Source organism: Chaetodon auriga, chromosome 3 (assembly GCF_051107435.1).
Source record: "Chaetodon auriga isolate fChaAug3 chromosome 3, fChaAug3.hap1, whole genome shotgun sequence".
In the NCBI taxonomy this organism is placed as follows: domain Eukaryota; kingdom Metazoa; phylum Chordata; class Actinopteri; order Chaetodontiformes; family Chaetodontidae; genus Chaetodon; species Chaetodon auriga.
Genome location: NC_135076.1, coordinates 11,507,846 through 11,533,314, shown reverse-complemented (window position 1 = coordinate 11,533,314; position 25,469 = coordinate 11,507,846). Strand labels below are relative to the sequence as shown.

At 43.0% G+C, this 25,469-nt stretch overlaps 1 protein-coding gene across 1 annotated transcript; it reads right to left on the bottom strand.

The window, feature by feature from the left end:
- Positions 1 to 1,818: 1,818 nt before the first annotated feature.
- Positions 1,819 to 25,384, bottom strand: lepr (leptin receptor). Its single transcript, XM_076726938.1, has 21 exons — positions 25,205 to 25,384; positions 21,595 to 21,652; positions 20,566 to 20,618; positions 19,440 to 19,646; positions 17,494 to 17,623; positions 16,664 to 16,848; positions 14,631 to 14,776; positions 13,163 to 13,304; positions 10,580 to 10,740; positions 10,382 to 10,481; positions 9,966 to 10,065; positions 8,590 to 8,804; positions 7,544 to 7,692; positions 6,995 to 7,148; positions 6,700 to 6,782; positions 6,397 to 6,610; positions 5,278 to 5,466; positions 5,069 to 5,152; positions 4,850 to 4,943; positions 4,375 to 4,450; positions 1,819 to 3,846 (listed from the first exon to the last, which is right to left on the bottom strand). Exons 2-21 carry the CDS (start codon positions 21,606 to 21,608, stop codon positions 2,884 to 2,886), a joined length of 3,459 nt encoding a protein of 1,152 aa, XP_076583053.1. The 5' UTR covers positions 21,609 to 21,652; positions 25,205 to 25,384; the 3' UTR covers positions 1,819 to 2,883.
- Positions 25,385 to 25,469: the final 85 nt, after the last annotated feature.

The following is a 25,469-nucleotide window of genomic DNA, read 5'->3' as shown; positions in this document are numbered from 1 at the left end:
AAATCTGCCTGTAAAGCACTTCATGTGGTGAAATATGTGTATTATTATAAATATTAAGATGATCTGAGCAGAAAATCACTGTAGAGACTTTAACCACTTTAATCTCAGTTCCACCACATGTACATCCGGCTCAGGTTAAACTTCAGTTATAGTGACCTCTAGTGGCAACTAAGCGATTCCTGCAGTTCAAAGCAGCGCCCCTGAACCACTGCTGGACACCGAGCTGCAGCTCCCAGGTCGCAAAAATCATGCTGAGACTATGTGACTCGTCACCATATAGTTATATCCTTCTTACACAGCTAAATAAAAGACAAAGTAGAAAATTTTAATCCCAGTTTCAAAAAGTAAGGACTCCAATGTGTGAGTTCCTGTCTTTATATTTGTCATATGACTAAAGTACCACAGTACAGGTACAACAGGTGTGTTCACCTGGACGCCGACGTCTTCATGATGTGTTTGCTTCATACAGCCACAAGGTGACAGAATGTTACTGCAGTTACAGAGACTGACGTACACATTTATGTGTGTATTTTGTCTACTTATTCACTGTATAATTTCTTTCTGTTTGAATGTTTTGTGATGACTACATAATAAAAACCAAATAAAGAATTAGCAGTGATGCTATCTAGGTGCATACAGGTTGAAATTAACGTACTGAAAAGCTAATGTGTGTTTATGATCAAGTTCATTAGTTTCATCCTCTGACTTTATCACATTTTATTGAGCAGTGTCACAAATTTGACTTCTTCAAACGAGCAAAGGAGGCATTTTCTCATGTGCTGGGGAAAAGGAGTATTTAGAGTTTTGATAACAGGCCTTTATTGGTTACACTGACCCTTTTCCATGGACATTTATTGTGTCCTGATTGAGTTATTGAGACAAGAGGTGGGAGTAATGAGCATCATTCAGGGACTGCTTCCTCAAGACTTCACAAAGCAAACTCAGAGAAACAAATCAGATAAGGATAAACAGGACCACCGACTCAAACAAAATACATACTATAAATCATGTCTATAATTACATATACTGTTGCATCAAGTCTTAAAGACGAGCCCCAACGATAAAGTAAAAATTAGTACAAGGTCATCTTCCAGCGTGCAGAGGAGGATATGTGGCTGAAGAGGCCCTCAGGTGCTTCCTGTGTATTCATTGCTCCAATGTCACTGAAACAAATATATCTCTTCATTTACATATACAGTCAATTAAATGTCCTAACCAAGACGCGCAAAAAGAAGCCTGCAGGATAAATTTTCCGAACGCAAAAGAAAAAAAGTAAAATGTAGATTATCCTTTAAAGAGGCACAATAGACATGACCGGGTACTAAGAGTGAGTCAGACCTCCTGTTATGGGCGGGGACCTTTTCTCCAGAGAGAGACTTGATGCAACAGGCCTAAATGAAGAAATTACCTTTCTTTGTGAGATATATATCTCACAAAGAATATATATATATATATATATGAGTCTGAGTCATGAACTATGAGTCTGAGTCATGAACTATGTTTATCCCAATTTGGTTTAGTTTTTTTTTTTTTTTTTTTTTGATTTTTTTTGAATGAAATCTCATGGAAGTAATCCCAGAATGACACTCATCATCTCCTACCAATGTACCAATTAGGGCACACCGTTGAATGAATGCATAAATGGGGCAGCACAGATATCATCTCTTCACTTGAAACTCTGATTGAGACTTGTCAAGGTCAAAACCAATTGTTTTTTTGATTTTTTTTAATTGTCATGATCAAACCATGTAACCAATAAAGTTTTTTTTAATCAAAACTTTGAAAAGTGAACTGATAGTCCTGTTACACAAACCAGATGCGCTCACAATAAACACTTTATTTTCACCATGAAAAATAGACAAAAGTTCTCAATACAACAATTTCTGTCAACCATGATTCAGCATATTCCTAACTCTTTAATTTCCTCCAATTTCAAATACACATTACATTGTCCATTATTTACACCAGACAGCAGGTGCTCATGGCCAAACACAGAAAAATCACATTTCTCACAAACTGTAACAGAGTCTCAAACACATGACAGCACAAAGTACAAAAAGACATTCTTTGTTTTGGTGGGTGAGTTAGTTCATGCAGATGTTGTTGCGCAAGCTGCCGACAAATGAAGTAAATTCTGTGTCCAAAAATCATGCGCAGTCACTCACAGACTACATCTGCTTTCACCATTAACTGCTTTCACATAGTCTCACTAATAGCTTTGGAGTGACATCCAAGGTTTGCCTTCACTTCACAGTCTAATGTGCTTTGAGGAAACCAGAACTGAGCAGAGTTCTGGGCCTTTTCTCGCTGGCTCTCTGTGCCTTAAGTTTATTCTCTTTGAACCTCTTTCATGTTTCACTTAAGATGCGGCTGAAATAATTCAGCACAGAATAAAAGACACAGCTTGTCTTCCACACTATGTTGGGAGCATATGAGTGAATGAAGGCACGTGCAGCATCGTCACATCGTTTTTATATGCATGTAAGGTACGACCACCTGTGAAATGTGCTGTATGTTTGGGATGTCTGAAGCCACAACATGCCTACCACCTCCACTGCTCCCTTCCTGATGACCAATCCTCCGCCTGTACAATCTGCCTGCTGCTCTGTGGGAGCAGTAACCGTAGTTTATTCCACTAGCCTGGCCTCCATTGAAAATATGTGAGTTTAATATTCTCAGCATCAGTAACCGACTGCAGAGGAGCAGTATGGCACAGTAGAATCTGGGCTCCAAAGCCCCATAAAGAAATAAATAAATGCCTGTGAATGAGGCTTGTGCCTTCCTGATGTCTTTCCCCACAGAACACAATAGCAGCATTGATGACAATCAATTTGCAATCATACGCAAGTCGAGGTATTTTACATTTCCCAGCTCAACACGTCATTATGTCTGAAGGGACATATGCAAATCTGCTTTGGTAGATGCTAAATCATGACTGGCTGTCTGTGTGGAAGTCCCGCCTGCGGTGTCTTGTGGGTGAGCTGTGAGTTGCCTGGTGCATGGAGCAGTTCTGAACTGAGGCAGGTACAGCGGAGAGCAGCCACGCGTCGGCGCTGTCAGCAGCTCGCTCGAGTCCTCGGGGCCGAGCAAAGGGTGTGACTCCACACAACAGTCCTCTCTGTTCAAAACTACGTTTTTAAGCAGCCCAGTCTTTGTCGCCTCTTCTCTCTGCTCCTCGTCTTCCTCGCTGTCCTCGTCCTCTGCCGGATAGTCCATTCCTAGATAATACAAGTCCTTCTCTTCTCTCGCCTCCTCTTCGTCTTCTTGCTCTGATGTTTCAGAAAGCTCCTCCACAGAGTTGTAGGAGCAGGAGCGCCGCGGGTCATCCAGCTCCCACAGGCCACCAGGGAACGATCCGGAGATGTCTGAGTTGTTGGCAGAGAAATTGCCCTCATCGCTAGAGCTGCTGCCACTGCCATCCTTATAGTGGAGATGCTGCTTCGGGTCCGAGAGCAGCACGGTGGTGTATGTGACTGAAGACTGGGCAGAGCCGTCAGTGCTGCCTGGGGGCTGGTCTGCCCGGGGGTCGACTAGCTGTAACTGATCTAATCTTGGACTTGAGCTGGTTAAAGCATCCAGATTAAGTGCAAAGGAAGGAGCTCCACCTAGGAGCGCCTCTCTCTCCACCAGTTGGGCTTGGTCAACCTCTGGTGGAAGGGTGATAGATGAGGCAGCAGCTTGGTCGGGAGTTAGGGACACGAGAGGGGCTTGGACTAGAGCTGTCGTCAGAGCTGAGAGATCCACCTTGTCCACGATAACAATTTTGGAAAAGTTCTCAGAGGGCAGGAGCAGCGGCCAGGCTGGGAGGCCATCAGGAGGTCGGAACAGGTGGTCAAAGGTGTCAGCCTGAAAAGAAATGCAAAAACACGTCAAGTACTACTTATCAGAATATGAGGTGATAAATAAATAAAACCATATGGACACGAGAACGGGGGAGAGAGGAGATGAACTGCATATTTTTGTGTGAGAGACAGAGCTCGAAAACTGCCGGACTACAGCAAATAACAGGCTAAATGTGAAGGCAAAAACATTTATTATTCATAAGAGACAGACAAAGGTCAAAGACACATAACATGTGTGCTTTAAACTGTTAAATTAATCTACAAGCCAGCTGTTTCCCCGTGTTTCCAGTTATTATGCTCAGCTAAGCTAACCAGCTGCTGGCTGTAGCTTCTTGTTGAACAGACATGAGAGTGGTGCCAATCTTCTCATCTAACTCTCATATAAAAGTCAATGGCCGCATTACCTAAAATGTCAAAGTATTTCATTTAAAAAAATTTCAGGTCTAATAAAAAGCGGATAATGTTGCAAAATATCATGCAAATGAATCACGCTCGGGAGCAATTAGCACATGTGTTTCACATTCATTTTTACCTTTTTGAAGTCTAGTCCTTTGGCCCAGGAGCACTTGTTTGGGTTGGGTACATCCTTCCACACAAACTTTTTCATCCTGGAAAGAAATGCAGGCGATATCCAGGTTTCATGTCTCTGTCCAAAGGCTTTCATCCTCCCTCTCCCATCAGCTCATCAAGTGTACTTACACCATTGAGACGTGAAATGTCACACTCACACTCCATCACTGCTCCCGAAATTAGACATTTCCATCATTTATCATTTCTTACAGGTGTCTGGATAAAAAACTAATAACTTGATATACACAGACCCTGTGCACAGCATTTGTATTGTACCTGATAAACGATAAATGTCCAAAAGTCTTGCTGTTTTAGTATTAGAACACCCCAAACTACTTGAATATCAGAGTTTTTACACAGTGACTTTCTGGGGACTGAACATCATTCCTGAGTTTATTTCCTGTAAATACATCTTTACGCTGAATTGGAGCTCTTACTGGTTTTGGGAGAGGACCAGAGTGACAAACAGGACGATGGAGAGGAAGGAGATGATCATCAGCATCATGTAGGCTGCAGGGTCTCCTTTGGTGGCTGTAACAGTCGGAAAACACAGATCAGACCTATAGTTAATAACACAATGGAAGTGCTGACATCACTCTGAAATACTTGAATATTGAACAGGACAGTGAAACAACAGCGTGAAAACTGGTGCATACCTGTGGTGTACATTGGCTCGCCTTCTCCATCAGCAAACACAGGGTACAAGTAGAAACCACATTCCTCAGAGCCAAAGAAATCACCTGAAATGATACGTTGAAATCATGTTGGCTGGGTACACCTGTTCTTTTACGGTAACACACACTGTTAACAGCTACACTGGGAAAAGAAATGACTGATAAAAAAAACAGAAAAGAGATCGTTTTACCTCTTAAATAGGTGGGACGGTCAGTGTAAGGCAGCCTGGCCCATGTTTCTCCACTCTGGCCCTGCTGCCTCTGTGGAGACCACTGGACCACCATGAAGAGGGGCACAGAGCTGTTGTCCAACAGAGTCCAGGACAGGGACACACAGGTGCTGTTGATAACCAACACACTGAAGGAACGCACGCAGCGGCCTGCAGCACAGACACAAGAGACAGTGAACGCCACAAGGTCTAGTACACACAATATAAAGAGAAAATAAAGTGGTGCACTGGTGCAGTGGGCCAGTGTTTTGATGGTGGTGGTAAAGAGCAACAACAACATCAGTGGTCATGCTAATTTATCCTGCTGCCAGTAGCCGCTGATAACACCGAAAACACATTTTCTCAGATTACTTATGGGAAAATGTCGAACAAACATTGTCTGGGAAAACAATTTTGCTCATGTCAGTTTACTGAGAACACTTCTCTCTGAACTATGGGTAATAGGAGGGAGATAAACAACTGTCGCACACACACAAACAGCCCTTCGTATTGATCATAATACTGGAATTGAAAAAAAGACTGGTTTCCTGTGTGCTAAATGATGTTTTACAAGAAATACCTTTCACATAGGTTGGAAAGACAGAAAAAATAAGACTGGAAACACTGTTTTTCAGCAGCTTTGATTGGAGTGGACCTTGTTTTTTGAGGCCTGATCATGAATCTGACTGATCGTCATCTGTAACTCATTGTTATGTGCTCGCAATGAGGTTTTCCTGCTTAAACTTTATGTTTTTATTAAGCTACTGCATTCTAGGGTTGCAGCTAATGATCAGTGTCATTAATTTGTTTCTCGAAGATCAATTATTTAGCCAAAAAAATAAAGTAACAAATGTCAATCCTAATTTCCCAGAGTGACTGAGGAGTATTTGTTTGTTGACTTCATTCCCATCCAAAAATACAAATCAAATGACTAGTTTGTATGTTATGTTCGCGGGTCAACTATTAAACATGTCCTAATAGTGGAAGATTCTTGGTTATGTTGAGTTAATACTTCCTCTCAACAGGTCAAAAGAACAATAAGTAAAAGGGATTTTTCACTATTTTCCATCCAGTCGTTTGTGTTCGGGTTAGCTCACTCACGTCTGGGCGGTCTCTCCAGTGTCATGTTGATGTTGTCGGTGGAGCTCCCCAGACTATTGTAGGCCGCCACAGTCACAGTTTGGGGCATCTGGTTCCACTCAAAGCTGTAAGAGGATGCCAGCTCGATCTGCTCCTTCATCACAGAGCCACTCGAGGCCTGGTGCTGGACAATAAATCCATCCACGCAGTACGAGAGTCCTGATATCTGGAGATGCTGGCCGACAAAAAGCAGCAAAGACAGCATTGTTAAAGTTCTGTTTTAACTGTAATCCTGTTGTTACAAATGTTTAGATCTCTTTTTACCTCAAATAGCAGAGTGACATTAGTCTGGTTTCTGTACGGGTCATCCTGAAGAATTCTCCAGAAATCAGGACCACGCTCTGGAGCTGAAGGGGAGACCGACAATAGCATCACATGACAGCTTTTACCTCTGTGTTAGAGGTGGAGGTGATGGTATGATGTGTATGGTGAGCTAAAATCAGAAGGTCACATGTAATTTAAAAGGTCACGTCAAGCATCAAGCTGCATCTGCCAGCACTGTTGTTAAAAGCTATTATTTGAAAAATCCAAGCCTGAAATGAACAGCGTCCTACTGTACCTCTGCTGTTCTGAGGTGTGGAGTAGACGGATTCGCTCCATTCGCTCCAGTAGCCCGTGCCGTTGGTGTGCATGCAGCGTACTTGGACCACGTACACCCGGCACATGTCGAGCACTGCGACCTCCGCCCACGGCACCCGCACTGGACTCTGGACCTGCAGGCACATTTTTCATTTAAGATAAAGACAAATAAAATGAATGGGATATATCCCATCTGTGAGTACACAGCTGTTTCATCTGTCTGTCCACTTTACCCAAGCAAAGAGAGAAAATTATTTCCCCATCGTTTTCACCATTTTTAGCATCCAATATTCCAGAGGCTGAGGTCAGGATTATGGTCTCATATCAGATCATGTCAAAGTGACCGAGTCCATGCCAAAGCATCCCGCATCATTTAAGGAGACATGAAATGTATTTGACAACACGACCTGAGCCCATTCCTGGACCTGACTGACATCTGAAATACTTGTTCCTGAGGTTCTTGAAAGATAAACGTCTTTCACCAAACTATCAAAGCCTGTGGTCAGGAAACAATCTGACACAAGCTCACCTTCCACTGGGCTCTCACAGCGGACGGCACGTGGTACCGAAACTGACACTGGAGCCCCTCGACCGGCAGAGACGGAGGCTCCCATGTGACCATCAGGACCCCACTGCTCTGGCTCACTGCCCTCACATTAGTGGGTGTGTGGGGTTTCACTGTAGGGGAAACAGTGTGGAAGAAGAGTGTAAGTTATTACAAAGCACTTATTAATGCCTTATTCTGAGGGTTGTGATTAACAAAGTGAACTGAACAGGAGGAAACTTTAGATATTAGGAATATTCTTTAGATATTTCTACATGCTATTTCATTTTGAAACACACAAGATGATGAGATGATTCAGTTTCAGTCAGAGATTTAATGTTTGGATCTACAGATTTCCCTCCTTCCTCTTGTGTCTTTGTGTCTCCCTCTGTCTCTGTCTCCTGTCTGTCTGTCTTCTTTGTGTGTCTGTGTCACTGCAGGCCGTGGCTGGCAGGTTTGGTCCCTCCTCCTCTTCCTCTCCTGAACACACCTGCTCGCAATCACACAATCAAGACTCACCTGCTGCTGCAGTATAAAAGCACCGGCCTCCCAACCTGTATTCGTCAAATCGTCTTATTCATCCTAATGGTAACAGTCGAGAACTCCACGGATCCTTCTGGAACCTGTTTGCTATTTTTTGCCTTGCCTGCCTGTCTGCCTCCCTGACTCCTGTTCTCTGTGCTCAGGTGCCAAGATCGGTCAAGCAGTTTACGCCCTGTCAGTCTGTGTTGTGAGTGATCTGGACCTGGAATCCTGCCTGTCCACTCTCTGTCAACTCGCCAGCTTCAGTGTGGATCTCCTCTCTGTTGCACATTTTTGGAACTTTCATGAAAACCCTTCTACACACTCCTCTCTCTGTCTCTGAGTTTTCAGCATTTGGGTGCATTTGCTCCTGTTTAAAATGTAAAACATTTAATCTGCATTGTGAATGAGTGACATCATGTATAACTGCTTAAACAAAATCTAAATGCATAAAAGCATCAAAAAGAAACGCTGTTGTGGAAGAAGTGTCATTTCATGTTGGCGCTCACCATGATCTATGGGGGACAGGTAGACGGGTTTAGACCTGATGGGGCCCAGTCTGGACGACACTTCCAGCCACAGCTTGTAGCAGTTCATCCTCAGAGGCTGGATGGTGCAGGTTTTCTGCCTGGATCGGACCTGCAGGCACGCAGGTCCCATCTCCCCCACTTTCTCGCCCGCTCTCTCCCTCTCCTCCATCACATCACACGGCAGGTCGGCCCACCTGCCAAGAAAACACAAGATAATCAAATCAATTAATGAATGAATTTTCTAATGTCTGACTTGTGTTTTCTCTCTCCTCTGTGTTTCAGAGGGAGATGAACTTTTTAATCCACTGCATTTATTTGAACCTAAGTTATTAGTTACTTTGTAGATTCAGATTATGCATAGAAAATATAATCAACTAATAGATTATGCTATATTATTACAGATTATTGTAAGATCCCCAGCAATCAGTTGGAATCAGCTCCATCTTTGTAACCTACACATAATGCATCACTTTTTATAATTAATAATATAATAGGAATTATTCTGATGTGGAACTCATTCTGCATAATGAGTACTTTTATTTTTGGTACTTTGAGTACATCTTGATGCTAACACTTAGTACTGTTACTTTTTTAAGAGAGTATCTTTACACTGTGGTATTGATACTTTTCTTCCACCGCTACCAATCAATACGGCCCAAACAATGATACAGTATGTCAGAGGTTCAGATGCAAAAAGTGTAAGGGTTAACGTCAGTTTCTTACAACGTGGGTCTTACTTTGTTTGTCAGATGATCAGACAGTCCCAACAATCAGCTTATAAAAACCACTGTATGTGGAGGCACAGCTGGAAATGAACGCACTGGAAAACTGGGTGCAGGCACAACTACAGCCAGGTGGGTCATAGTTGAACCAGGAAGTCAATCTGTCTCTGAAAACAAGACCCAAGTTGTAATAAACCAGAATTATAATTAAATTTGGGTGTTTTTCACTTCAACATCCAAGGAGTAGGCGAGAGTGTTGCACAAGAGGCCTCTGCAGTTCATCAGTTAGTAGGAAGAGATATGAAGCATGAACATTACATCACTGCATCACTCCTTGCTGTTGCGGTTTGAGCTTCACTTTTTAAAGTGTAGAGACTTGCTCTGAGGTCAGATGTAGCAATGACACTGACTGATAGTTTATTGCTCAAATAGACTTCCTGGTATCACCTCACACAACTATTTCCAGGGTGTGTTCGATGAATGAGCTGTCTGGCACACCGCGTTCAGTAACTTCCAGGTTTTCAGCACACTGAGCTCGGAGCGTTGATTGAAGGTTTCATTAACAAAGCTTGGACAAACATCCAAACACACTAAAAGGAGACAGCTACTGTAAAATGTAAACTGCTGCTTTACTTGGATCTGAATTTGGGTTTGGTCCACTGCGTGTTCTTCCAGCTGCAGTCCATAGCATCGATGTCGCCGTTGGTTTCACAGTTGATGTCAATGGAAGCTCCTGAAACACGCAGGCAGAAACACTCACAGTTTAGGTAACAATAACAAACTTCACCTGAGACAGCCTCTGTGCACTGGGATTATTTTGGTTCACATTGTTGAGCGCTCACATGCCGCCACTCTCTTTCCTGTCTTTGTCCACTGCAGCGAAAACTCCCAAAAAGGGACGTGAACTTCCAGGAACTTGAAAGTGAAATGTTGATGTTCGAGTCTCAAACTGTACATAAATGATGTCTTTCTTTCTTTGGACTTGTACCAGGAACAGTCCTTAACATTGCGTAACATTTAGCTGTGCTGTTATTGGTCCCAAAGCTCACCATCGACATAGATCTGGCTGTAGGGGATGGTCCACTCCTGAGTGCACTGCAGCAGGTCGTACATCCGAGTCTCCGAAGAACGCACTGTGATCTGGCTGACCTGTTTTGGGAAATGAAAAGTCGTTTACACAGACTGTGCTCCTCTAAACAAAAACACACAGGAAAAGGAAAAGACGCATGCAAAGAGTTGCTGCGTACCCATTGGTTGACTGGGTGGTACTGGCTGCGATGAAGCCGCTGCTGGAAGTTGAGCATCCACATGGCCGTGCTGGCGTTGATGTTGTGGTCGTTGAACACACAGTACACGGTTACGTTCTCGCCCGGTCGAGCCACCACTTTCTCAGGGATGTAGCTCACCGCTGCACGCACGCACACACACACACACACACACACACACACACCAGATTACTAATATAAAGAATGTTGAAGGAACGCAGACATGTTATGAAAGGACAGAAAGAAAAATGAACGTCAAGAGTAAGAAAGGAGAAAACAAAGGCCGTCTGCTGAACAAACGCCTGACTCACTCTCACTTACGCAGACTTTTCATGCAGATTCTACAAAGAAAACAAACTTTCAGGGATTTTGTAACTTCTTTTTGTTTGTTTGTTTGTTTGTTTGTTTGTTTGTTTGTCACATGGTCTGACAGGGCTGAGTGTGAGCTGTACATCTGCGTGGACTCCTCTGTTCTGCCAGCAAAAACAAAAGACACATGACTCATTTGCAAAGCAGGCGAGCAGCTCAACAAAAGAAAACTTTCAAATTAATTGAAAACTCTGTTTGATGAATCATCGTTCATCATGGGCAATCCAACGACCTTTTATCTTTGCTGTATTTTACTGCCTATACAGTAAACATTGACTTTCTAAGAATTATTCTTTTATGTCAGCCAAACTTTTCATTTCATTTACTTCTTGGAAGACCCGCCATCATCAAGACAGTTTCGGTAGGTCATTTCGGCGAGATGACTCGAGTTGTCGAGTCTCACAAACTTTTAATCCCATGACACACAGACACGTTGTGGCATCGAGGTCAAGTTTCCTCATGCGAGGCAGAGCAGATGAGCAACCCTCTGAACACACCCACACATGCAGTACATGTGCACGCAGATAGCTAAACCCTGACACAAAAGCAGACCTACGACAGACACATGAGACTGGTGTGCGTTGTGTTGTTTAACGCCCTCGGGCTAATGTTCACACTTTAATGAGCAGTCTGACGTTGCAGAGCACAAACTAACGACCAGCCAACATTTTGCATTCTCTGATGGTGTTAAGAGGATGATTTCGAGTTTGCAAACAATTCTCTGTATCATTTCTCAAGGCTCAGTTTCATGTTTTAAAAGCGTGTCTGCACATGGACGACTGCCTCGCGCTCAGCTCTCTGGACAGATCTGCTGCTTGTGACATTTCTCTGCGTCACATGATTTGTAGCAGGTCAACCTTGAGGACGACCTCTGATTCAGACTCTATTGACGCTGACCATACTGGAATGGGGTCTTCATTAATAGCTCAGGCTAATGAGCTAGACTCGCTTCAATAGTGCAGCACTGACATAAATCTACCTGAGAGATAATTGAAGTGAGAGTTTGGATCTTCCACTGCCACTGATGAACCCTCTCAGAGCAAATGAGAGTTGAATTGCAGCCATCACAAAAGGTTTCAAATGCTCATCAAGTTTAGTGCAAAAAATGTGAAATTATGTAATTCCACTCCCTGATTTTCGGGTCATCGAACAGCAAAATAACCTCTCAGTTCAGCTGTTTCAGTTCTGAAACAACACAGTGAGTTTCAAAACACCAGCAGTGTGTTGAGGCTATTTTTAGTTTCCAGATTTGTGCGGCATTTTTTTCTTTTACTCAACCAAACTGGAAAGAACATTTCAGTTGGATGTTTTGTCAGTTCAGTCATTTGGGAACAAAATCACATCTCACTACATGCAGACAGAGGAGCCAAAGCCAATATTAAGGCAGACTGACAAAACAACCAGCTCCAGGAATGATTGTAAACATTTTTGAGAACAGCTGACAAATGCTTTTGACTTTTTAATTATTTCAATAACTGTACTTCAGACTTTTGATCCAGTCTATATTGACAAAGGCAGTTGTCTTAATATTTTCAAGTGTTTTTATTCTTTTCAATCCTTTCCCAAAACTGGAGGCTGGAAATATAATCTGCTAAAAATTTGAATTAAACAAGAGTCCACAGCCATGCTAGCAGCTCTGTGAGGCTGTGCTTTGAGCTAAATGCTAATAACATTAACATGCTAACATTTGCTGCTAAGCACTAAACACAAAGTACAGCTGAGGCTGACTGTCATTATAGTATTGAACATCTTTTAACTTTGACATGATGATGACAACAGAGAAAAAGTCCACAGGCAGTGCAAATGTCTGTACGAAATATCACAGCAATCCATCCAACAGCTGCTGAGATATTTCACTGTGGACTGAAGTGGTGGACCTACTGAATAAAACTTCCATCTCTAGAGCCACTGGCATGACCACAGACCCTATTTCTAGGTCACTTATTTTCTGCTAAATTCTGCAGTTCAATCCCCTGAAAGCCAAAGACACCTTGATGAATACAATGGCTCCACAGGGATACTCAAACAATTCCTCAAAAGCATAAAAAAAAAGCCGTGCAGGGCTGTACTGAGTGACACAGCTTTTCAGCTTGTCCAAAGTGTGTGACTAAATAGAAGAAACATATCATTCTGCATGTCTTTTATTGTCCTATTCATCGGTCTCTATATAAACAGTTGGATGGGGGTGGTTCTTACTGTCCAGGTAGATGTGGTGAGGTTCACTCCAGTCGCTCCACAGTGGAGGCTGGTCCAGGCTGGAGCAGCGAACCTGGATGGTGTAGTTCAGTCTGGGCTTCAGATCCAGAGGCGACCTGGGCTCTCCAGGTGCAGACACCACCTGGAGACAGCAGAGAGGGAGTCAACAAACACACAAGCACACACACACACACACACACACACACACACACACACACACACACACACACACACAAAACTGGATAGGGTAGTTGGGCGTGTTTGTACGAGCGAATGGTGACTGAACCAAATTCGTCATCACAACATGACTGTAGTAACTGTTTGGTGTCTCGTCAACTGGAACTGTTAACAAAACACACAACCTGACGACAGCCAGAGCTGGACAGTGTGTGCAGACACCTGCAACTTCTGCCAATTTCCCTGAAAGCCTTTTTTTTTTTTTTTTATAGATAGAGGGTTACTGTATAACGTACAGATGTAAAGCCTCTTGAGGCGTGTTTGTGATTTGTGGTATCTGACTGAATTAATAAAATTGACTTGACTACATACAATGAGGGACTTTAACACCCAAACTAATGGAAAAAATTAAGTCTCACTGAAACAATATTTTCTTTATGCATCTACAGGAGTCTTAAACATTAGGTGTACAGTCTCAGCCCTTGATGAATCATGGAGCTTGTGATCCACTGCTGAATGCTGCACACACCGTATGACGCTGTTAAAAACCCGACTGACTGTGAGCAACTCGCACTACATAAACACTAAGTCCTGTCAGTGGAAATTTGTGCTGCGCTGCTGCAGTGAAAGGCATATACAGTAACTGTGTGTGTATGTGTGTGACTCACTCAGGACATGAATTATGTCAGTTTCTGTATAGTACTGTTTACCACCTCAAAGTACATTTTCACTTCTCACTTTTCAAACATAAGCTGCAGCTGGCTTTCCAGGCTTTCTTTGCGATCCGCGGCTAATAATTCCTGTTTGAAACGAAATGAGAGCATGAGGCTCGTCACTGAGGCTTCTGTGTACATTTTGTACCTAATCTAATTAGGCACCCTTTGTAATGGGTTCATTAATTGTGACAAGAGGCTAAAATGTTTTAGAGATTAATTAAAAGCCATTATTAAGCATAACGTTTGGGTTGATAGGCTGTAAAAGCTATTCAATAATTAGCAACATAATACAGCGGCAGACTAGATGCAGCAGCATCATTAACAAATGGAAATGATAAACACTGGCCCAATTTTTTACAACCTGGAAACCAAATGATGTTCTTCTTAACAGCTTATAACAGATCTATAACACCAATAAAGCCATTAATCACAGTCCATGCAAAAACACTTTGCAAATGGTGCCTTATTAGAAAGTGGGACCAGTACTTTCAGCTCACATGACTCTTGATGAGTGCAGCAACAAACTCTTAGAAGACAGCACTTCTTACGTAACATTTCATCATGTTGAGTGTTACCTGCCAGGCTGGATGGGTGGTGTTGGAAGAGTATCGGACCTCGTATCTCAGCGGGCCGGCAAAGTCTGACGGCTCGTCCCAGTGTAAGATCAGTTCTGCCTCTATGGTCTGCACATGCGACAGGTTGACTGGAGGACTTGGTTTCACTGTAGACAAAGAAGACAGATCATATCAAAAACAGAAGCATATATTTACAGTATGTTTTTTACAGCTCAATCAATATGCATCAGACAAATGACTGGCAATCATGCCCCTTTGATCCTGCTTTCATATCAAGTCACATCTTATCAAAAGTCATTCAGTCCTGTGGATCATTATAATAACTGTACATCAAATTGGAGATTCATGGGTAGATCTTTGCTGATGTCCATCTCTAGTTGACATTTGTTGTAATTGCTCTTATCTTCAGACAATGAAGATCAATATTCCTCCAGTCCTTATGGCCGGATTATCAATACCAAACAAGTGAATCAATCACACCTTCAGTTCAGAGTAATGAAAAATACAGTTATAAAGAATATAATCCAATTTGTCTGCTTGACATGAACAGCAAATTCATAGTCTTTACATGTACAGTATATGAAGCTTATGCACGTAAATGTAGCTGAGGATTTTTAATGTCCTGTGACTCATCTGTGCAGTACATTGAGCCTCATATTTAGACTGAATGGCCATTTCAAGTGGATTTCGGAGGTGTGGACCCAGACTGTCATGCACTGAAGTGAGATAAGGAGTAGCAGCCAACAGTCTCCCAGTTCATCAGTCAATTATGACAAACACAGAAAGAGATAATTGAGTCTAATAAAACCGCAAAGATACCTACTGGGAGAAAAGACATTACTCAGCATTATGAGTAATAGATCAACAATGTATTTTCCAGACTGTGCTCACAACAGGGAAAGCCTTTGTACAGTCTTCACTGGGTGCTCACAGAAACGGTGTTCTTACCAGTTTTAACATGTTTTAAGTAATTAACGTCAGCTTGATTAGCCTATACTGTCTATAGCTTAGCTTATGGGAATCAAATGTTTCTGCTTGGCAACGTTTCTTTCCAAAATGTTGGATTTTCACAGAAAAAAAACTGTGAAGGCTTTGTTTAAAGAACAGAAAAAGCTCATTCAGAAGGCTGAAGGCTTTACCAATCACTGTAACCCAGACAGGAGGAAAAGGATAAAACTGAGAACATGTCAAATCTGCACATACAGTCACCACTCAGACTCTGTTCTGCCCCAACACTTTAACAAAAAGGTCTGGCTGAATAAACACAGCACGGAAAGTCCTTGTCTATCACTGTGGAGAGGTTGGATGTGGTTGCAGACACACACACACACACACACACACACACACACACACACACACACACACACACACACACACACACACACAGACAGGGCCATAGTCCAGCTCTCCTCAGTTATTCTGCTCACGTCTGCCAATCAACTGAATAAAAACTCTTTTTTTCCTTATCTGTCCAGATGCATCGCTTTGAAGCAGGACGTTGGAAACTGTAGATGTTTTACACACCGAGGAGCCCTGCGTCATCTGCGTGCATGTCTGAATGTAGTCTTGGGGCTCTGATGCCAGTAACCGAGTGACTTTGAAGAGACAGTGAATGTCGGGAACTTGCTTTTTTCATGACTTACTGTTAAGCATTTAAAACGGTGTAGTAGGTATGTGGCAGTATGTAAGTATGTGTTTGTGTAAATCCAATTTTCTGGTAGGTTTTTTGCTTGTTGTTTGAACAACCTTTCCCTCGGCTTGCCTCCCACAGCTCAGCAGGTTATGTAAAAACAAGAATCTCACAGCATTCATTAGGGCTGTGTTACATTATTAACTGCAAAGTCTGGAGAGAAAACTGCTTTCTCTGCCTCCTCCGTGACTAATTCTTCCTCTAACTGGTTGAAAATGGAGAGTGTGATTCTGTCAGACTAAAGTTGATTACTTGCTTTAACTCAATTGAATCCATTAGCTATGAATCCATTTTTATCTTAAACCAACGAAAAGCAAACTGCATTTCCACATCCCTTTCTTACCTGGTCGGGCGGGAATTCTGAGTAGGACTGGTGGAGCTGTGGCGTCAGAGATGTTGACAGTTACCACAGTGACAAAGTTTGTCATAGCGTCAAGGCCGACTGAACACATGAAGGAATCCTCGGCTTCACAGACAACATCAGATTCAGGATTCCCATCGTTTGCTTTGCCGTCCTCTTTGTGAGACCTGGGAAGCAGAAACGGAAAACCCTTTAGTTAGCGAGTTTTCTGAGTGGCTGTACATTGTAGTAAGATAAGATCAAATTAAGACCACTTATAAATATCTCTATATTCTCTCTGTCTCACCACAGATTTAAACACATATAGTTGGATTGTTTTCAAATATCTGTCAGAGATTCACCTTTTTTCTTACATTTTTGTTGACAAAGGTCCATTTATTAGCTATTATGGAGCATGACATGACAACAAGTCTCACTATTTTTTTTTTTTTTTTTTCTTCAAATTTAGTTGACATTTCCAGCAAACATTTCACAGCAGCGGCTTGCATGTAAGAGCTGTGCGACGCCGGGAATCGACTCTTATCAAGTGCGTGTTAGATCAGTGGTGAACTGGTCTCTTTATCCCTGCTGCAATAAAAGCCTGGAGCCAGTGTGATATCACACAGCTTCCCCTCTGCTGATCAGAGTAAACACACATACTTAACCCCCGACTGAGCAGCCGGGAAAGGTCCAGGTCAGACTACAACACACACACACACAAACACACACACACACACACACACACACACACACACACACACACACACACAGACCTGTTCACACAGGACAGCAAGGAAAGAAAAAATGATAAAAGGGAGCAGCTTCATACTCACGACAGACGCTGTAAGCTAACTGCTATGAGACCAGCATCCAGCGTGGCTGATGGTCGGCTGTGAGGCTGCAGGTCACATGTTAAATTTTCCCAGTTTTCATCAATTCTGCACAGTATGTCCAAACAGGTGCCTGACAATAAATTACATTTGCATGTTATTAGTATGATCAGTGCCATCTCCAGATGATATTTAAACTGGCTGACCGCGACCTCCTACTGAGGCTTCTGAGAAAACGGCCTGGCTTTATATTCTGAGAACTAAGCCTCTGCTATGAAACTAGACTAACTGAAATATTAGAGCTGCAAGAGGCAACATGGTGATAGAGCTCCGGCCTGCCAGTTTAGACATGATAATTAAAAAGAGGATTTTAAAAGTCTTGGCTTAGAGCTCATTGTTACAGATGGTGATGTTTAGCGGGTGTAATATTACTCATATTCATAAATCGTATTTTAGCTCGTGTTAGCTTGCGAGTATTTGGAAAGTAAAGCTGAGGATGATGGGAATGTTAATCATATATATATAAATGAATGAATGTCACACATAAAAGGAAGAAACAGACATTTTGCCATGTTGCATATACATTATCTATACCAGGACTGATCCTAGTCAGAACTCTTAACTAACACCTGACCTTTTACTCAGGCTCAGTCTCCTGCACACTTGTCCTCAGGACATTTTGCTGCAGAAAGCAACAAATGATATGAATAAATATAAGTGTGGCTAACAAGCAAACATGGATGAGCAAAACAGCCGGGGACCTTGGAGCTGAATCACACTCTTGGCTGTGAAAAGGCCTCAGAAAGCAGTCAGGAGGCACAGCGCAGGCCTTTGACTTCTCCGTTTAATCACTGTTGCTTAGGCATAAAGCTTGAAGGTCTTAGCTAATCACCATCGATCTGGATGTGTCACAGCGCCTCACAGATCAATGCAAGCAAACAAAACCTCCCTAATGTCTCTATATTGCCTCTCCTCCATCTTCACCTCCTCGCCAATAATATCAAGGGTGCAAGTTATTATGACTCACTTGAACCAACAATGATTTGCTTTTTCAACTCAGCAACCTTCATGATGCTTTCTCTTCTTGCTAGAACACAGTGGTGATGAGCCATTTCTAAAACCAGTAGAAGAAAAAAGAAATAGCTGGTTTTACAGACACAAAGGTAACCTCCTTAACCACAACAGGTCATGAATTGATCGCAGCACAAGACTCACAGGGTCCCTCACACTGATGGGAGACTGGGAGGGATTCAAGCTGAAAAGCCATAAAGGTGTAATGAGCCTGTCAGGCTGATCTTTACAGGCATCTCTATCAGTGACAAGTGATGCTGCTGCAGGCAGAATTATGAGGCTCTGTCACACTTAACCCCCCCCGTTTGTTCTGAGGAGCAGGAGCCATACACACGGCTACCCTGCTGCCTGAATCACCAGAATGTCGTCCTGTAAACAAACACGCTCACGTTACCTCATGCAGACGCTGAGGTTTGTCCTGTTCATCTTGTCTGAAGTCAAACATGGAATAGTCTGAAACCGAGTTGCGAGAGCTGAATGCTGTGTGTGATAATAGTGTTTTTGAATATTTGCCTAAAGCAGTTTGAGGGATTGGTTTGAAATTAAAATAGTTTTCAGTGAAATTAAAAGTGCAGGAGACGTTAAGTGAATTCGCCCAGAACGAGTTCCATTATGGCTGAAATGCAGCTGCATCGTATACATGTGACCAATTCTATCAATGACAAGCCCCTTAATGTCAAAATTTATCATTACAGCATCATATTAAAGAGAAGTTCAACTTGTGTAAATGCAGACATGATGTGAACATACATCATTTCCTATGAACAGACTCATTCAACAGGCCTGGTCAATCAGAACAGGAGCAGCTCAACAAGCCTTAGATTAATCATTTATTTGTTACGAAACATTTTGGATACCAGTGTTGGATAACCTCTTACCGGCAGAGGACTCATGAGGATGCGAATGGGCTGTCGGACCTCTGAAGCTGCAGCGGCGATGGTGTGGGAGCTTTAATTGAGAGCGGTTCGTCTCTGGTGCGTGCGTGTGGGCTGAAGGTGAGTCACAGCACAGCTCATCCTGCCATGGGAGCTCCTGGGCACCTGAGTGGAGGGATGCTCCCTCATCAGGCTCCAAACACTGAGCACCTGCTCACACAGATGCATGGAAAGGAAAAAGGTAGATATTCAGAGTGTTTTTATATTTGAAGTTTTGTGTTGTGTTTTTTCTGCATCAGACATGTCAAAATACAGCATGTAGTCTTTTTAATCTATATTCAAGATGATGTTCTGTGTCTACGCAGCAGCTCTGGAGGAATATACCAAGCACCTGATTTAAAAAATGTGCAAAGTACAGTGAATGGTTTTTGTTTTAAATCTGTGTACAAATGTCTTTTAAGTTCAATAAAAATATTTTTTTGGCCAAGCTTCTCCTGAATTGGTAAAAATGTCCCTTTCAGAGCACAGTGCTCCGGTGTTTTTTTAATCATTAACCAAACACAGCTCATTAACTCTGTATCAGTTTTCACTGAGCAAAAAGACCAAATGGCAGCATGTAAGGTTTAGGTGTCAGTCAGTCAGAAGTCGTGGGCTTTAACGCCTGTGGTTGTGTGTTTGAAAAGAGCATGAGAGGACAAAGACAACCAGTCGTCACGCCTACGTGCTGACTCTCACCTGCTACTGAGTGAGAGCAGGTGAGAGTCAGCACGTAGGCATGACCACTGGCTGTCAAAGAAGAGTACAGCGGTTTTCCTTAACACAATAAATCTGAAGGAGTCAAGTGTCAGCACTGATATGAGGCAGCTGTGTCCTCTGTGTCTGGAGATTGTGTAGACTTCCACATCATGACCAGTGTTACCTCTTACAAACCTACTACTTAAACAGACAGTGTCAGAAACTGGACTTTGCTGGGACCAAAACCTCAAAAAAATGCATTTTAGAAATGAAACTCCTCCGTCTTATCTGTTTTTTCCAAATGTGAACAGGTTGTACGTGAATATTTTCTTAGAAAGAAGACATCCTACAAGCTGAGCTGAGAGGTCACCGTTGTGCTGAAGGTGGAACTCACCATGGGACAGCAGGAAAATATGCACCAGGACTGTCAACATTGCAGACTGTACCCTGTAGAGAGATGGGGGGGTAAGTAACGGAGGGATGGACAGAGAGAGGGGAAAACACTGAAAGTGCAGCTGCACAAAGGGCAGAAATCAGAGCAATATCGACTGTGAGGACAGAAATTGAGCGAGCCAGATATTATTTATGGTTGATGCACGGGTGTAAATGAGGAACAATTGAGTGTTTAATAAGCTTTGAGCAATATCTTTAAATGTTCACAAATTCAACTTGATGCAATTGCATGAATATAAAAGTTGGGAACAGGCGATCTCTCTTTCCCACAAATGAGTTTAAATACTGACGCAAATAGAATCAGCTGGAAATGGGAGTAGGCTGCAGGTGTGATTATAATCTATGGGTAATGACATAAAAGAGTGAATTACTATGGCCCGACCTGAAGGTGATGACGAAAGAAGTGTGAGAGCAGTGGGAAGTGCAGGCATGTATGTCCCTGTGAACGGCCCAGTGCCAGGAAACAACAGTTTGACACAGTAACAGTGGAAGAACGGGTGGACCAACTTCTCAACAGACATAATGACTCATCTGGCATTCAGTCTTTGCCGTGAGGCATTGCGACACAAGACACTGGTCAGCAGTTCAGACGAACAGCTTCCCAGTGCCAGCTCCAGGTAGGCTGTGGCTTGTAACTTGTTTACCCAAAAGCAGCACCTCCCAATCTTTGTGACAGAAGTCCCCACACCTTCTAACTAGAAATGTCACAGTTTCTGTTTTTTTCTATAGTTTGGGACAATTTTGCATTTTTACTATGACTTGGAGTAGCTGAAACTGGATGTTTCAACCACTTATGTGTAACTTTTAGCTCCAAAGCTAGAGTTATTTTTCTCCCCAGACTGGCAGTATGTTCTGACCCATTTCACACTGAATGGCATCCTTCATGAGTGAGGGGTGCGGTGCTGACCCCGATCCATCCGTCATCTCACAGTCAGTTATATCTGATTAGTTTATATGATGCAATACTTACACTGTGGTGGTCATAGTGCGAGCATGGCCTGGCTGGGCTTTGGCTGGGGCGAATCTCACTGAGGAGAGAGAGAGGAGGTTTTCAGAGGCTTCACACACGGACTTAAAGCAGCGCTGCAGGCAAGTCAGTTTTGACTCCAGCAGGGAGAGGACCTGTGTCATGACTGGAAGAAATGGAGCCAACACATTAGCGAACAGGACAAAAATGAAAAATACTCAAAATTCTTGGCAAAGGCAGAACCAGTCTAGTTGTGGGATTAAAAGATTTTCTTTGACACTTTCTGTTTCAGAGGCAGGTCCATTGCTCCGCTGACAGGAGCACCTCCCACTTGCCCACACTTCACAGAAAATACTCGAGAAATGCTGCTCATTCATGGGAAAAGCTAATTCTGGCACAGAGCACAAGGATGTCCTCTTGCTGTGAAGTCACTTTATTTTCCCTGGAGGTCAGCAGCAACATATCAGCATCATTTCTATTTGGATAACAGGATGCGACTGTATTTGTCTCTGCTGACAATCCAAGCCTCTGTTCTCTTCTCAGCACGTTTCAGCAGAAATGTGATCAGTTCCTCAAACATTTCTTCTCAAACTCATTTATGTTGTGCTTTACTTTGATTAGCACTGGCCCTCATCATAAGACTCTCTGCTGCTTGATTTGGTGCCAAACCAGCGCAGCAAGGTGATAATTAATTAATTAATACAGTTCACAGAAGCCGGCGAGCACATCTGTCAACACATTTACATGCTAGACCAGGACAAACACAGCACGCAGCACCATGGACGAACTGAAGTGTGTGTGTGTGTGTGTGTGTGTGTGTCTGCAGTGCATATGATCCACTAGAAAACTACTTCATTAACTTGACTGCACGTCGCCTCAAAGTAGATCTATAGAGTCCAGTCCTGAATGAAGAGCAGGACTGTTTTCCATATGATGAGGTGAGTCCAGGTTACATCCATGGTGCTGTATATAACACCAGGCCAGTGGGTAGTCTTCATTTCCTGTTTGAAGTTAACAAACTCTAAGCTTCAAGGATGTACACGCAAATAAAACAGATAGAATAAAAGGATTCATTAGCCGCAGTACAACTCATGCAGCATATCGCCTGCGATTCCCATGAGGCCGTTTTTATGTGGGGAGAACAAATAGCAAACTGAAAGGGAGAATCACTGAGCAACAAATCTGCCATTCGTACAGGAAATGAAGACGATCCCACGGCCAAGCGTTAGAAATGGACCAAAGCGGCAGGTGCAGAGGCCACAGAGACGTCAAAGACAGGAGGACATGGACCAAAGAACGTCTTACAAAGAGAAACACGCCGGATCTTCAGGTTAAAGCTCATCATGAGTTACTATTACTATGGTCCATACCTATAAACACATGGGATGACTACCTCCCCTCCCCATCCCCCCTTCAGACCAGGACAGGACAAAATGAGATCCCATGTATTTAAACACATCTGTTCCCACACACACACACACAGCACACCCCTGTCATCACCTTTAGCTGTTCAAAACAAAGCCTCAGCATCACGAGCTCCTGGGACAAGTACTGATGTGTCATGCAGAGCTCTGCGTTATCAATTATCTATGAATATTGGCAGGTAGAAGTGTTTTCCATGTTGGGTGGAACAGAAACCTCGTCGAGGACACGACCGTGATCGATTAACTGAAAACTGCAAAGTGGAAAGTTCTGACTTTCTTCATCTTTGAATGTGCTGGAAGTTTGTTTTTTAAAATATACATAAAATATTAAAGTCATGATGAACAGAAACACTTTCTTCAGTGTTTTTCTTTTTTTTGCTTCAGGTGAAAATGACAGAAATACTCAACTCTTATTGCCAGTCTATCAAAAGAACTGTGGAAGTAAAACTACATATTTCTGTTTTGTTACTGCACTTTAATGAACAGTATGAGTGATATTTACAGAGCTGTACAAGTTTTTCTATTTGCAGTTTCAAATTCTTGAGGGCAGAAATGTTAATGCTCGCCTCAGGTTGGAGTGGAGGGTTTCACACCCGGTTTAATTTGAATGTTACATGGAAAGGAGCAGCATCCTGAGATCCTTATTTGCATAAAAACTTTTGGCCTCTGTTCCAGAAAGATGATTTAACCAGATAGGAATGTTTATTTTCCATCGAGTCACTGCAGTACATTTGCACACTTATGCAAAAAAAAAATAATAATAATAAAAAAAATTGTCATGAAGAAATCCTGCTCATTGATTTGTACCACTGCCAACTATAGTAATCAGAGATGTTAACAGGATAACGGTCACAGTATAAACAGAATCACAAAATCTCCCATCATATCATGCCATGGTACAAATCATCATACCGCCCACACTCAGTGAGGACCAATCAAAATGTCACAGCCAATAGCAGGTGCTAAGCCTCTGAAATGTCACTTTCATGTAACTGATTAATCTGCACCTGTTTTTCAAAACACTGTGGTGGTGTTTGGATCTAAAGCTTACCCAGAGTCAGCCGCTGCTTTACCAGATACTTTCACAAGCAAAGAGCCTCACATGAGTCATTACACAACAGGCTATTGTACTTCATAATGCTCAACTAGGTCAAGTGTGCATCAAGTGCTCAGCTCACTGCTAACCCACCTGCCTTAAGTCAGCCGGTGGATGCTCTAAAGACAAAGTCAGAGAAGTCACAGAGCCAATCATTCCATGACATACATGTTATTGCAGCCTCTGTGTGCAACAGCAACAGGCTTCAGCTCTCGCAGCTGAGATGCTGCTCATTATCTCTGAGCTGCACAGTAAAGTTATACAATGATGGACACTCCTCTCCTCCTAAGATTCGGCTGCTGCTGCTGCTGCTGCTGCCGTCTTTGCTCCAGCTTCCTCATCCTCTTCGGAAACAATGAAGCTGGCTCAAGACACCCATATGAAACTATTTTCCACATGTGAGGGAAGCTCTGCCCCTCAGCTCCGTGTCCTCCAGCTATTCATGCCGGTCTGACTCACTCCCTGCCAGCCGGGGCTTGTTTCCCCAGCAGCATCACCACCACCACCAGCACCACCAGCAGCAGCAGCAGAAGCAGCAGCAGCAGATCTCTGACAGGCTGTTCTCTGTCTACAGTCAAACATGCCACACGTGACAGCAAGTGACAGTGACGAGTTTCCCAGCGTGGGAACTGCATCATGGACACGAGACAACGCTGTAATAAACAGTAAGTATATTAAAACTATGGAAAGAGAAGGGAAAGTTCAGAGGTTCACTTAAACTCACCAACAGATAATGCACTGCGCTTTCCCACTGGATATCTATCTATCTATCTATCTATCTATCTATCTATCTATCTATCTATCTATCTATCTATCCGTCTGTCTGTCTGTCTGTCTGTCTGTATAGCACAGTTGTACAACATGCTCGCCTATAATAAACATCTGTAAAGTGCTGTGAGTGAGCCCAAACGCAGAAATGTCAATGTACCAGGTGTGAATAACATCCCCGCTGTCGCTTTCACACAGGTGGGTGAGTAATTCCTCACCTCTGTGAGAAAGGGAGAGATGTGAAAGGTCACAGACAGGCTGCGACCACAAACAAAGTTGTAAGAGTTCAAAGTGAGACTTGGAAATAATGAGACTGTTTCCTTACGTCTCTCTTCTGCTCTTCTGTCCAGGTGTCGTCTCTTGGGTTCAGGTGAGTTTAAATCCTCAGAGAGGACGTTCAGGGTCCATGGTCTGAGTCGCTCTTCAGTCGGGTTTCTTTAGTCTTCACTCTCTCCGGCTCATGGGCGCACGGCTGGCTGACTCTCCCGGCGTGAAGGATCCAGACTGAGAGCTGAAGCCGAGGAAGAGGAGGGAGGGGCTCCGAGTGACACACCAGCGGCCAGCCCACCCTGAGACGTTCAGGACACCTC